This window comes from Staurois parvus, unplaced genomic scaffold (assembly GCF_062004578.1).
Source record: "Staurois parvus isolate SC_StPar_1 unplaced genomic scaffold, SC_StPar_1.0 ptg000011l, whole genome shotgun sequence".
NCBI lineage: Eukaryota > Metazoa > Chordata > Amphibia > Anura > Ranidae > Staurois > Staurois parvus.
The window spans coordinates 27,424,092-27,439,567 of NW_028317807.1; the positions used below are offsets into that span (position 1 = coordinate 27,424,092).

The 15,476-nt window shown below is 40.0% G+C and overlaps 1 protein-coding gene across 1 annotated transcript in view; it reads left to right on the top strand.

Moving 5' to 3' along the window:
• SLX9 (SLX9 ribosome biogenesis factor) overlaps window positions 1–15,476 on the top strand; it is a 271,516-nt gene that overhangs the window by 165,788 nt on the left and 90,252 nt on the right. Inside the window, exon 4 of the mRNA XM_089671909.1 lies at window positions 6,489–6,651. Coding sequence (XP_089528035.1) covers window positions 6,489–6,651 — 163 coding nt within the window. The remainder of the gene's footprint in view (window positions 1–6,488; window positions 6,652–15,476) is intronic.

Below are 15,476 nucleotides of genomic sequence, written 5' to 3' on the forward strand. Positions count from 1 at the left end.
TATTCCTGCCACCAATGATGGGGCACTATTCCTCCCACTGACACCAATGATGGGGCACTATTCCTCCCACTGGTGTGCATTGGAAGAGGGGTAGTCTTATACGGCGAGTATAGCACAACACTACATTTTAGCAGGAAAAGTAGGGGGTCGTCTTATACGTCCAGTCGTCTTATACGCCGGCAAATACAGGAGGTGTTTATAATATCCATAACTTTCCATTAACTTAACATAATTGGTGTGCAAGTGTAACACTGCAATAATTTCCCACTTTGCTTCACAGATTTATGAATGTTTGGTGCAGTAGTTCTTGCAGTAGCAAGAACATACTACTTTTTCTTTTGACTGGTTATATTGGTTATCTGACAAAAATAAGACCATATAAAAAAAGCTAACAACCACTTACTACTTCCAATCCTTGAGACTCTCCTGTCCCCATATAAAAGTAAAATAAGATGTGTGATGGGCAAAATAGAAGATTCTTTGGGAGTTTTACACCAATTTACAGTAAATGAGATTCAGATTCCTCAGCACCCCACAAAAAATTTGCTCGAATTTTGCTTTATGGTACATATATTTTCTCCAGCATTATTAAGCAAATTCTGTACATCATAACCTTTTTTTGTACGGTTTATTATTTGCTAGTTAGTGTATCTAATACATAATCTTTTATTTGATTGTAGATAGATTAGGTAATGATTAAAACCTATGTATGCATGTTTGTTTTCTTGTTTTTTCCTTGTCTGTATCCTTTTGAGGAAGATTCCCATTTTTTCCTGTTCGTCTTCTAACAGGAAATGAGGAAGTCTCTCCAAATGGGTGCAACAGTAAAATGTTTGGATTTTCTGACTTTCTGTCAAGGTGACAGTGATCCCCAGGACAAATGAGAAGGGATGAATGGTAACAGTGAGGACACAGACAGCAAGATAAACCTAATGGAGGAATATAGCACTTCTGTACTCTGTTCATAACCTAAAAAAATATGCTAATTTAAATAGGTGCAGGGGACACAGTGTGCCTTTATTTATCCTGTTTTCCTCCTGATGTTTTTCCTTTGTGCTTGGTGGCCCAGGTTTGTAAACTCTGATTGCTTGGTGCCATGTTTACTTTTGCTTCCTTGGCTGTAATGATTCATATCAGGAGGTCCCACATTCCCCCCCAAAAATCCTTAAAATATAGGAACAACGCGTTCTTATGGGTGAACTCTAGGACCTGGGTAATTCCGACTGAGCTTAAAATAAAATAAGTGAATAAGGAGAAGTTTTACTCAATGAAAACTGCATGTTAAAAAAAACAATGTGCAGATATAGAAATATAGGTAACTGAATTTTTAAACAATATTTTGCTTTTCTTGCAAGGTTTGATCTTGACCTCATCCCCTCCGGGCTCTCGAGCCTGCCTATGAGGCTCTCAGTGAAGCCACCTATTGCATTAAAGTACCTATAAGTCCAAGTTGTGCCAGAAGGAGCAAAGCAAAACTTGACATTTATAAGGCACTCCCAAGATTTTTTACCTCCAGTGCTTTTCTTTCTACATCTCCTGATATTTAAATAAATTGTTTACATGCATTTTTCACACCTTACCTCACTTTACCACAAATAGTAATGTGCTGTGCCCTGCAGTGTCATTTATTTTGACAGTAATACAGCAAAAGCAATTTTTCATACGTTGAAGACCCACTCATTTAAATGTATTGGGTTGTAGTAAAATAGCATGCCACAACTCACGATAAAGCATGTTACGGCACATGCTTTACCAAAACACAGCCTGGTGTGAATGGGCTCAAAATGCGACATCTGCTTTTGCTTAGATTTTATGATATGAACAGTCTAAATTGCCCAGGTTTATAACAGATTAAATTTAACAGATTTTACAGCATGCTCAGGATTTCTTTTTCTGCTAACTGATGCTACAGAATTTTGTAAGATCTTTATCTTCTCTTTTGATGTTTGAATAATGGCTGTTTTATTCCATTAATGCCCATTTCATTCCCTGCTATGTTTATCAGATGTTCTCAGATTTTAGTATGTAAAAATGCTAATTTTTTATGTTGTCTATAATATAGTTAAGAGCTTCACACATTTGTTTTGTAAAGTTGATTAGATGGAACCAAAGATCCTACTGAGCTGCAGAAAGGTTTCATTTTTAGAATTGTACTTGACCTAAAGTTGCCCAGTCCAGAATCAGAGACCACTTTAAGCATACACATAAAATGAAATCATGGAAGCAAGCCATGGCAGCTGTTTTAACACACATTGATGGCTGGATGGATAATTTACTGTGTGTCAGCACCATGTTTCTCTTGCACCTCAACATCTGTCTTCAATTGCTCTTAGTGCCTGGCTTTCCTCCACTTCATTTCAAGCTGACCATTCTCCAATAAACTATGAAAACGTTTTTTGTTTTTTTTTAAGAGCAGTTAACCACTGTGCAAGTTCATCGTTAGTTTCAGCTATACTGTATGTAAATGACAGGTGGAACATGGGACAAGATATGAATCCTCTGAGCCAATGTTTTATTTCTTTTCTAAAGCAGCTGGACCCACTCCAAATGTCTCCCAATTTGTATTTATGAATGTGTACACAGTGAAAGGATTTTCCGGTTTCTTTGTAGAAATGGGGTAAAGGAAGGTATACAGGAGACATTTGAACCATATCTTTAGCAAACTTCATTTTGCACAGCTGGAGATATGATAACATTACTTAAAACCTAAGGTCAAAGAGCCTATCTTGTACTTGGGTGCCACGTGTCAGTGCCTAATGAAATTTGATATTCATATTCATTTAACAACTTTGATTATGCTCCAATGCATAAAACCTGTTTATGAGCAGGAGGCTAAGTCAAATGGAGCACAGGTTTATAAAGTGTGTAGGCAAACATATTTCTTAATCATGCATTGAGGAACACAAATTCAGGAATTCTGGAACAGTCAGGATATATGGTGCTGCCTACAGGGGTCTTGAAGGCTTTTGAGGAACGCCTTCTCTTTTGACCAGCTGTTGACATTGTCTTTATCAACCTCTTGGGCTGCCACAGTATGCTTGTAATAGAGTGCAGGAGATTTTCAGAAAGGTTAGCAGAGCATCTATGGTGTATTAACACTCAGGACTGGATTTACCAGGGCACGGTCGAAGTTGCAGTGGAGCCCCCTAAACTGGAATACTATCATAGTAGATCAACGTCTTTTCATTGAGAAACTATATGCCAAGTAACCAAAGGGATATTGGCTTGCCTTCCTACTTTACTGCGCTCCTCAGGCTGATGTAATGCCATGTTGCTAGAGTTGAGCTATATAGATTCACAATGATGCCCTATTATTGAAAGAATGTTATATTTTAGTAAGTGGGAAAGCAATTCTGAAAATACAAAAGGACAAGGACACTTCCCTGGGGCATCCCCAGTTGCATAAAGCAGCCTTTTTCAACCAGGGTGCCTTGAGTTTTCTTCAGGGGTGCCTTGGTAAAATGTCTAAAAATTGCCCAAAACTTGTCTACAAGCCAGTGGGTGGAATAAGCCTGCTTTTTAGTTACACAAAGCCACAGGTTTCATTGTGCAACTTTATGACCTTCTATCTGTTGGCATCCTGACAACCAATGACATCATCAATTGATAAGGAGGATGTCAGTTGCCTGCACAGCATCCTTGCTTGACCCTCCCATGCCCCCCTCCATCACTGCTGGTGTCACATTAGCTCAGTGACTGAGAAAGAGAAACACTGGAATTCTAGTCAGTACCAGTGTGCAAAAGTGTATTTGCTTTGGAAGAATAAATCGCCTTGAATGTTGGGTGTCCTATGCGTGTAGATTTTGCTGGGGTATATAAAAGTATTAGAATATTTTTTTTTGCATTTTAGAATGGGGAGCCTCAAGACTGTCCTCAATTTTAAAGGGTGCCATGGGACTGTTCATAATTTGAGGGTGCCTTGACTGCAAAAAGGTTAAACACTGGCATAGACCATGAAGAATTAAACATAAAATTAGCTAAAACCATAGGTGTGTTTTTCATTCTACTTTATATTGGCTTTAAAAATAACAAATTAAGCTATACAGAGGTTTAATAAAGGGTTTAGTACAGTTTGCAAGTTAATTATTGCATTATAGCGGTCTATACAGCACACCAAAAAGATGGACAACAGGGCAAGAAAAAAGACATATGATGGGGCTGTCCATTTGCAATAAAATCCCTCTGTGGAACAATTGAGAGCAATTGTACAACAAAACAATTGTATTTCCCCCAAAGTGAACCTTTGTTGGCATGGTAGTATGTGGTGCTGTGTGCTATTATGTTGCCAGGGTATGCTCAAGCTGATTGTATGTTACCCCTAACGTAATGCAAGTGTGGCTGCAGTGTGATGTTGCCTTTAAGGTGTTACACTGCCCGCTGCCACCCCAAACCACTCAGGTCATTAAAAAAGAACCGAAATAGGCAAAAAAAAATCACCCTTTAGTATATCACCCTACACAAAACACTAAACAATTAATACAATTGTGAAAATCCTTACCATTTAGCAGAAAAGGCTAATTGAATTTTCATGACCTCATCTCTGCTATTCAAAAGATAACAGAATCTGCTCTGCCAAGGAGGAGGTGTATGTGCAAGGATTACATCATATCCTCTCTCTCTGCAGTAAAAGGAAACTACAGTTCCCATAAACCACAGGGAGTTGTAATGAATGGGGCGGGTACACTAGGCCTGTACATGTTGGATGTGTCTAAGAGTCTGCTCACCACTGCAAGTGGGGCTGAATTACATCACTGCTTTCTGGAGAAAAAACTACAGAAGGAATGTGCCAAGATTGGGGGAATAGGAACAGGGGCGTGTTTACCACAAGGCACTTGCTTAGGGCAACATTTTTCAGGAAGGCAGCACCTTCCCCCAGAAGAAGGGATGAAAGAAGGGACATGTGCTCCATAGGAACCAGGTGGGATCCGAGAGAGGCTGCGGACTGCTTGATGGTGTATGTAGAGCCTGACTCTCCTTCCCGCGGATGTCCGGAGAGGAAGATGAGTGTCTTTCTCTCTATCGCTGGGTGGGGGGGGGGGTAGTGGAAGGCCCTCCCAGGTGGGCAGCATGGGGGTTGTTGTTGGTCAATGTCAGGCTTTCTCCACAGGAGGGGGAGGGGGGCTTGTTGGTCGGTGTCCATGGGGGCAGACGATTTTTGTGTTGCCTAGGGCAGCACAAAATTAAATACACCAATGATTAGGAGGCATAGCAATTACTGATCTTACAAACAGGAAACCAAAGAGAATTATCGGTTTGATTTGAAAAGGAATAGGGTATTTCAGAGCAACTACTGAGTGAATAAGAAGGATGTCACATTCAGCGAAGGTAGGAAATCAGCAATAAAGGAGACACATTTAAGGAGATTTTTGCCTGGAGTTCTGCTTTAAGCATGCAAACATTTGGATTTCAGAATTTGAGTACAGTGATGAAAAATACAACACAAAGTGCACTATTTAAAATTGTTTGCCATAGGTATGGTTAATACAGCTAGAATGTGTGCGTTCCCACTGATTGGAGACAACAGACTGTACTATCCATAGGAGAGTGGTTTGAGAGGTTGTACTGCGTCTCAGTACAACCTCTCAGTACAACCTCGGGGGGCTTTTCCTGTGTGGGGACATAGGTGTGCAACACCATTGTACAATTTACTGCTGTTCTAATGTTTGTACCTGGAAAGAGTTCTGTATTTGACCCTGTGTTTGGATAGTTTCTTTTCTGGAAAATTCAATAAACATTGTTATGGAAAAAATTTTTACTAGCCTCTGATAAGCATTGCTAAATATTTAGGAGGTATCTGTTGAGGAAGAATGTAAATTGAGCCTTTTGACACAGATAAAGTTAGGAGTTTTTGGGAAAAATATTAAATTATGAGAACTAAAAGCTTACATAAGTTTAATACCTAATATAATGCAAAAAAAAAAAATCATAATACTTGCACACCTATGAAATAGTCATATGTTTTCTTGAGAACATTTTTATTTAAATAAATGATTAAATGGTAACAAAGTTAAAATATATAACTTACTGAATTGATGCCAATTACAGTAAATAGAAACCTGGATCAGATACATTTTGATACTGTTTGGTTTCACTGAAATCTACACATCAGATTTAATTAACACTTGCAGTACATATGGCCAAGCACCTATGCTCGCCACACATGCAATTTTGTAAAAAAACAATTACAACTGTCAATTTTCAACAACCCCAAACTGATCTAGGCAACCTACTCCCAACCACTGCTTTCTAAACCATGAAAGAATCAAAATTGTAGGTGGTAGATTGTCCTAATTCATTCTTTTTTGCATTCAAAAACTGGTAGAAATTGATTAATATTGCCAGTAATTGATGTGTGTATGGACTGTATGTAAAGAAAACTGTTATGAGATTTATTTTCTTTCATATTTTTTTATAGCAAATATTTTGCAGGCTTTGGTGTCTGTGATTTTGAAAAAAAAAATGTTGTTCTTATTCTCATTATGTTATAGAAATTGAGGCACTGAAACTGGCTCAGCAGGCTAAAAAGGCTCAAGCTAAGAGAAAAGCTACGCCTGTAGTTGGAGATATGCAGCCACTTGTGGATGCCCTGCCAGAGCTCTCGGAACTCACTACTGTTCGTAAGCCAAAAGCACCAAGGAAGCAGCCAAAAGAGTAAGTACCAAGTAATAAAATGCTTCTCAGTTCATCCTAGCCATAGCTTTTACTAGAAACATTGCAGTTACTAATAAAGTACATGTAAACCCAATATTTTTTTTCCAGTTGCATATAGGCTTTAAAATGTCAATGGCATTTCAAGTAATTCAAAGACATTTGCAATATTTTAAATCTGCAGCTTTAGTTAAAATTATAATTATACCTGGTGATCCTGCCAAAAAGGTCCTAGTTTAGGCCCTTGCAAGCTCTGTCCCTGTCTGCACTGCTGAAATTGGGAAGCTAGAAAATTATTTTTTTACTTCTATGGAGCTGATTAATTAAAAAGCTGTAGACAAGAGCAAAGCCTGGAAGCATGAAGGGCAGCAGGGACAACTGAGTTTTTACAGCAATTTATCTGTTGAAGGATGTCATGAAGGTATGAGTAACATTTACTATACACCAAGGGAACACAAAGTAAATCTAAATGATGCTTTTTGGTTACAAAAGGTGGTAATAGAAAGAATTTAAAGGGGAAGTACAGCAATTCGTTCTGCACTCCTGTGGCCTGTTTTCAGCTGACCGTGGGCTGAAGCCTGCTGTCGGCTGATGTCACCCAGCCGGTCCAGCCTTTTAAGCTTTTAAAAGACTACAATGGAACACAGGTTCACTATAACTAGGTCACTGTCAAGTATAAACCTTCTCCTTGTAAAAGAAGCATCTGTAAGGTCATATTGACCAGATTTTAAGCACATGGCAGTCTAAACAAATTGCAAATATGCAAACTATGCAGGCTTGATTTTCTTCCTCCGTGAGGTATGTGAGAATCACTTCTGTCAACAAATGAAGTTAGAATTTTCCCATCTAATGTGTATTCTGGACATTTTTATTATTTTTGCAAGTGAGACCTACTTTCAGGGACAGGTTACAGATTGTTATATTTGCCCCTTGACAATTTAACCTTGATACAGTTACAGTTGAAGGAACACCTACTTTGTGATTTAATTTTTCTGCTGTTTTAGTTACAAAATTTTTATATTAAGTATATATTAATTATGTGTTCTTGCATAGCAAGACCACTTACTGTTCTCACATATATATTCTTATTATTATAGCTAAATTTACCACCCTAACTCCTCCCACAGTTTTTATACTACATAGACAGTAATATACTGAAACGTGCGGATTGTTCCCGATTGGTGTGCTATTACTTTGTGGAACGTTTTGCCGAATGGTTCACGAAATTTCGGTGTTTTTGTGGTGAAATTGGTCCCATAGGAATGAATGGCGGAATGTTCAAAACTAGAGTGGGAGCTGACAAAAGCTAGAGTGTGAGCTGAAAAATCAGGACATGATTTCTAAACTGCCACCACTCCCTCATTTTCAAGCCCACCTACACAAATCGTATATCAAAACATTCAGCTATCCCTGCTGCCACTAAAAATGTCCACGGCTAAGCCATAGTCCTTATAGTTTTCACAATATGACCATTTGTTTGCAACTCACGCCGCCCATTGACATTCATTGATACTCCACTCTAGCCACCTCAAATTTGAAGGACAATTTCTAAACTACGACTGTGCCTTCATTTTTAATATTTCGGAGACAAACTATGCATCAAAATGTAGGTCTGGGTCTTGTGATTCTGACAATATAAAGCTCTTTGGTGTAGGATTTATAATTTTTAAACTACAACCGTTTGAAGATGGCAACCGCCAGTGAAGTGAGCAAGTTGGAGCAGTTTGTTTTTAACTGCTCTTCTCTGCCCTTGCTGTAGATTGAGTTGCCATAGGAACCCAGGTGTGTGAGCAGGCAGCAGAGTGACAAGCCACTCCACCCAGTTACTCCGCCCACTCCAGTTGTAGACTACTGGTGGAGGCAAGAACACTTCACACAATTTCCCCAGAAATTGTAGATTTTCTAGCATTTATTTATCGAGTTTATATAGCGCCAAAGGGTTTGCTCAGTGCTGTACAACAGAGGGGGGGACAATACATGAAACAGTACAGTAACATCAAACAGCACACAAGGGGTAAGAGGGCCCTACTCTTTCGAGCTTACAATCTAGGAGGGAGGGGGTAGATTTTCTAGCATTATTATAATACAGGTTTTATATAATGCCAACAGTTTGCTCAGCACTTTACAATATAAAAGGAGGCAATACAGCAACGATACAGTTCAATACAAGAGGGTGAGGAGGGCCCTGCTCCTGGGAGATTACGATCTAATAGATATAAAAGTGGATCTGCACTTGAATCTGTAGTAAATCTATAAATTATGTAAAGCTGCTAGCTCATAAATTCTGATACCAAATACAGCATACATATAAATAAAAAATACACGATACACAGATCTTTCTGTTGGGATGTTCACATTTTGCTATGTGTTGGTATTCACTTTGTTTTTATTGTATTTAAGTGTTCTTGCATGGCAAGACCACTTACTGTTATCTCACATATATATTCTTATTATTATAGCCAAATTTACCACCCTAACTCCTCCCACAGTTTTTACACTACATAGACCGTAATATACCAAAACGTGCGGATTGTTCCTGATTGGTGTGCTATTACTTTGTGTAACGTTTCGCCGAATGGTTAACGAAATATCGCCGTTTTTGTGGTGAAATTGGTCCCATAGGAATGAATGGCGGAATGTTCAAAACTAGAGTGGGAGCTGACAAAAGCTAGAGTGTGAGCTGAAAAATCAGGACATGATTTCTAAACTGCCATTACTCCCTCATTTTCAAGCCCACCTACACAAATTGTATATCAAAACGTTCAGCTATCCCTGCTGCCACTAAAAATGTCCACGGCTAAGCCATAGCCCTGATAGTTTTCACAGTATGACCATTTGTTTGCAGCTCACGCCACCCATTGACATTAATTGAAACTCCACTCTAGCCACCTCAAATTTGAAGGACAATTTCTAAACTGCGACTGTGCCTTCATTTTTAATATTTCAGAGACATACTATGCATCAAAATGTAGGTCTGGGTCTTGTAATTCTCACAATATAAAGCTCCTCAGTGTAGGATTTATAATTTTTAAACTACAACCGTTTGAAGATGGCAACCGCCAGTGAAGTGAGCAAGTTGGAGCAGTTTGTTTTTAACCGCTCTTCTCTGCCCTTACTGTAGATTGAGTTGCCATAGGAACCCAGGTGTGTGAGCAGGCAGCAGAGTGACAAAAGCTAGAGTGTGAGCTGAAAAATAAAAGTTGAAATGCATTTCTCACTCTATCAAGCTTGCCATGTGCACTTTTTAAATTTGATCAATCAATTGGTTAGTGTAATGTTTACTATCTTTACTCACTCCAAACACTCCACACAGTTACTCTGCCCACTCCATAAAGTTACTCTGCCCAGTCCAAACTTTTCACAGTTACTCCAGCCACTCCACCCAGTTACTCCGCCAACTCCAGTTGTAGACTACTGGTGGAGGCAAGAACACTTCACACAATTTCCCCAGAAATTGTAGCTTTTCTAGTTTTATATACATTGAGATTTGGTCATGGATTATTAAGTGTATGGTTGATTGACTTGGTTTTTGTGTACACAGAATATATTTGCACTTTGCAATTTGTCACAGGTTATTGGAATCATTTATAATTAATTTTTACTTGTACATGATATATTTGCATTATGGGTTTCGAATTATTATAATTGTGACTCATTATAAACATATAGACGTTTAGTGCTGCACTTTTTATTTCTTGTTTCAAAGTTTTTAGAGCATATTCGGTCACAGAAACTAGTTCTTAGACTTGGTAGGTGTGTACCAGTTTCAAGAGACACTGTTAAAACAAGCAATTGAAGTTTACAGACAGGAGAAGCAACCTTTTCAATTGCATAGAGAATGGTGAAACAAGTTGGTGGTAACAAAGAGCATGCACTTGCCTTTCCAAGGGTGGGGTGACATGGTTCTGCTTGCAGTGAGCAGTATATTCTTTGTGAGGCAATAGTTTTCAGATGTTTTAGTGGAGGCAGTTTTTATTTTTCTGATGATACCTGGATCATTCACTGTTCCTACTAAAGCATTTTAAGATGTGTCTGTATCTATATGACCGATTTTAGAATATTTGGCTCAAACATGTGAACCACATACTAGCTGGAAAACTATTTGAGATATGCAGAAATCCTGCAAAATCCTTTAAAAAAATGTGTGGGCTGTTAGAGTATTTATTTCCCTTTGTTGTTTTTGGAAAGTTTAATTTGTTCCTAACCGGTTAACCATAAGTCTACTATAATCACTATGCTTCATGCTGTTGCACCTAGCCATTATGGAAAAAGTCATTTGGTTTAGAGCTGTGTTTCGCAATCATATTGACACGTGTGAATGTTACTACCCTGTCCTATGGGCTACATACATTTGTTTTCCACCCTGCTGACTTTTATGAGCGATTTCCTGTGGCTTTCTTAGAATTTGGCAACAGTTGCGCCTCTGTACAAGTCTACTGTTTTGGGTTTTTTTTTTCTCTGCCCTAGCAGGCACACTTTTACATTAAGAGTAATTTCACTTTTGTTGAGAATAAAACATTTCCCTCTGGGTGATGTACATTGTAGGGATTTTAACAAACATTTTTGCAGATTCCTACCTTTTGGTATTCTGAAGAAAAAGCTGTTTGTTTATCTGTGGCCATGTGCAGAGTGAATCTGTATGGGGATGACTTTATAATTCTCAATCAGCTGCTGAACTTGCAGGGATCAAATGAGGAATGTAGCAGGGTCTGTATCCCTTCAAACATGATGGCCCTTAGGGAGTATCTTAGCAAAAAATTATTTTTGTTTCAAACGATGCCAAAAATCTAACTTTTATTTTTCTTTTTAGTGCAGACGTCTAGGAACGTCCAATAAACCAATCACACAAGCAAGAGATTACTTTTCTGGGGTGCGTTCTGTACACCATCTGTGTACACAGTGGTGTATTTAGGTTTTGTGCTGCCCTAGGCAACACAAAAATCGTCTGCCCCAACAGACACCGACCAACACCCCCCCCTTGCCCCTCCCACAGAGAGAGCCTGACATTGACCAACAACTCCACTGCCCCCCACTCGAGAGAGCCTTCCACTACTCCCCCCCCCCCCCCCCCCGGCGATAGACAGAAAGGCACTCATCTTCAATGCTCCAGATCCCTGGGAACGAGAGTCAGGCTCTACATGCACCATCAAGCAGCCCGCAGCCTCTCTTGGATCCCACCTGGTTCCCATGGCGCATGTGTCCTTTCTATCATCCCTTCTTCTGAGGGGAGGTGCTGCCCCCCTGAAAAATGCCACCCTAGGCAAATGCCTTGTTTGCCTTGTGGTAAATACGCCCCTGTGTGTACAGTACTCCTCGGGGTTGCCATGTTGCCTTGCATTTTACAGAAAATTACAGCACTGCAGAATGAAAACATTCAATTAAAATATGACTTGTGCTGCAATTGTATATGCTGTATTTTTTCTTTTGCTTTTTTTTTACTCTTTAAAGAATGTGTAAATATTGTATTGCTTCTTTTGTGTGAAATCCCTGGTTTTCCTGCCAGTCCCTCTGCTTTCTTATCAAAAGCAGACCACACTAAGCAAGAAAACATGCTGTGGTCAGTTCTCTAGCTATGCTGAGATCTTGGGCTGCTCTCCTTCAATTATCAGACTTGTGCTGACAGCTTTTCGCTGGGAAGATCAGTGTGCTGCTGTTTCTCCTCCCCTAGGTCTTAGGCATCTGAGAACAGAAGAAATGTGAACACTTATAAGAAAAAAGGGGGGGAAAAGGTATTTTATAATGTTTTCTGTATACAAATGTTTGCCTTTCATTTCTATTTTAAATTGTTTTTTTTTTTTACAAGGTGAGGGTTACAATCACTTTAACACCGCTATTTTTAATTACCAGTTAAAGGACCTGGCACACATTTGTTCTTAGAAACACAAAATACAAAGAAATACAGGTGAATTAAGCATGTAACAAAGAAGGATGGGATATTGACAAAAATCTGGGTTATGATACATACAGATTATTATCAACATGAACAGACAAAATTGAGTGAGGGTGTAAAACACCCATATTGTAAGATATGTTGTGAGCATAGATAAATACCTGATTGTCGGGCTCTATGGCCCCATTGGAACATATAAGAATCGGGATAATGGAAACACGTCTCAGATTATATGAGATGTTGAATGTATCAGGTGATATATTAATACTAGAGAGGGATGCGTAGAGAGAAGAGGGGAAGAGCAAAACAGGTGAAAACCAGAGAAAGGAAGGTTGGAGGACTCGCTCCACCATGGTTACACCAAAGAAGGGTCAGTATGACTGCCAACCCATAAATGGAATTAAGAGGAGTATCTAAACATGGTTCAGGTAGATGAGAGCAGATCCTCTTTTTTCCTGCTTCCTGCACCAACAGGCATTCCAGATCATGTATAGATTCCAGTTCATTGACCCACACCCCTAGGCAGGGCGCAGTAATTGAATTCCAGTGGGGTGGGATGATTGCCCTGGCTGCGGCCACAAAGTGTCTCAAGATATCTTTTTTCACGGACTTAAAGGGTCCAGGCTTCATGGAGAGGAAGGGAAGAACAGACATTGCCATCATTTTACAGTATAGATCAAAAATATGTTGCCAAAATTTCCGGACAGGGGTACAAGTCCATCAAATGTGTAGCAGAGTACCTGGCGACTGGCAGGTATCTGGGATGTATGGGTCAAAGCGGTGAAGAATCGACGGGCATCTGTGCCATCTAATTGCCAGCTTAAATTCTTTTTCCTAAATTTTGGTAGCTGGAGAGAGTGCATGGGCCAAAATGAAGCACTTTTGCCAGTCCAGGGGAAAGATAGTGTGTTGCAGATCTGCCTCCTAGACGCGGGTATATGGAGAAAGATCAGGAGAGGATGCGCATAGAAGAATCGAATATAATTAGGAAACTACATGGGAGGGAGGTTCGAGTTGAACTAAGATGGATTCAGAGGCAGTTGGCAAGGTTAGAATGTCAGAAACAGAACGAAAGGAACGTACATAAGACACTACTTTTCTGCCTCTGTAACCAGGTGGATGCTGGAGGGGAGGGCGTGTCTTTCAGCTGCCAACATCAAAGATGGGTCTGCTCGAAGGACTTGGGCGAGTCTCCTGTGATCTTTTTGTTCCATGCTCCCAAACCAGAGATAAAGAGATCTGGGGGGGGAAAGCCGGGGTCCAAAAGAATGGGGATCATGGGTCCTGTGTATTTGGAGAGGCTGTAAAAGACATCCCGTGATCCCATACACAAAGAATATGTCTAGTAAGATCACTTAGGATTGAAAAGTTTGGACGACAAGAACGCAGGGTCCAAGGTAAAACTTTAAGTATCAAAAAGACGTGTTGTTCTAATTGGACCCATAGTTTAGATGAGTAGTTATAAAACTAGTCTAGGATTCGGATAAAGACAGCTGCTTTATGATAGAGAGAGGCGTCTGGGGCTCCCACTCCTTTAATTTTTAAAAGAGAGAGGGTGGTCAAACGAATCCTGGGAGGGCGCTCATTCCAGATAAAAGTGGAGAATAGATAGCTTAGTTTCAGAAAAAACGAAGAGGGAAGACAGATAGGGAAGAACATTCATCTTCAAGGTGTTTACTTTACTTTACCTAACCAGGATAGACAGTCTATTGATAGCGTAAGATAAGTATGCTTGAGTCCGATGGAGTAGGGGCAAAAAGTTTATTGAATAGAGTTGGGACATCTCTGTGGGTATCTGAATTCCTAAATATCTGATAGAGGTGGTACCGGTTTTTAAGGGGAAGGTGGATGAATTGTGCCGCAAGTCCTCTGAAGCTAAGGAGATGTTCAGCAGTTCCGATTTGGTATGATTCACTAACCTGGACGAATTTGTGGAATGCTTGCATTATAGAGGGTAAGGAGGTATTTGGCTGTGTTACAAATAGGAGTAGGTCATTAGCAAAGAGGGACAGTTTGGAATGGAGGGGGCCCACTGATATTCCATTGATAGTAAGATTGTGTCGTAGGGCTACTGCCAGATGTTCCTTAGTAAGGACATGGAGGAAAGGGGACGGGGCACCCTTGTCGGGTGCCATTCCGGATTAAAAACACCGGGGATAGGGAGCCGTTAATCTTAATTCTGGCATCTGGAGAAGATTACAAGGATAATATCCTAGCTAACATGTGAGGACCTTAACCATATCTGTTGTAAAGACAATCAAAGGAATTGCCAGTCAACACGATCAAATGCTTATTTTCTGCATCAATCGTTAAGGATAATATGGGTACGTGCGTAATCTGTCAGGAGAAGCATTTTTACAGTGTTGTTCCTTGCCTCTCGTCCGGTTACAAAGCCCACCTGGTCTAAGTGAATGAAGTTGGGCAGGAGCCGCTGCAATCTATTTGTTAACACTTTGGCAAAGATCTTTAGGTCTGCTGCAATGAGAGAAATGGGCATGTAGTTGGCGCATAAGGAAGGATCCTTGTCTGGTTTCAAAATTGGGACGATATGAGCTTCAGGAGTTTGCGTAGGGAAAGTAGAACTTTTGGACAGGGAATTGAAGACTTTAGTCAGAAAAAGTGTTAAGAGGGAAGATTTAGAAAATATTTTAGGTGTAAAGCCGTGCAGACCTGGACTCTTGCCTGATGGGGTGTCTGCAATAGTACTCGCCACTTCGCCTTCCAAGAGGTCCAACTCAAGTTCCTCGATAGTGTTGGCGGCCAATCTAGGGAGGGCGTTTTCTTATGTGTAAGACCAATGGGCAAGGAGGTGGTATATTGTAAAGGGATTGGTAGTAATTCCTAAAGACATCCGCAATAGCAGAAGGCTTAGAAAGCACTTCCCCATTTTGCCCTTGAATATGTGGGACAAAGGTGGAGGCACGTTTTCAGGTGGAGA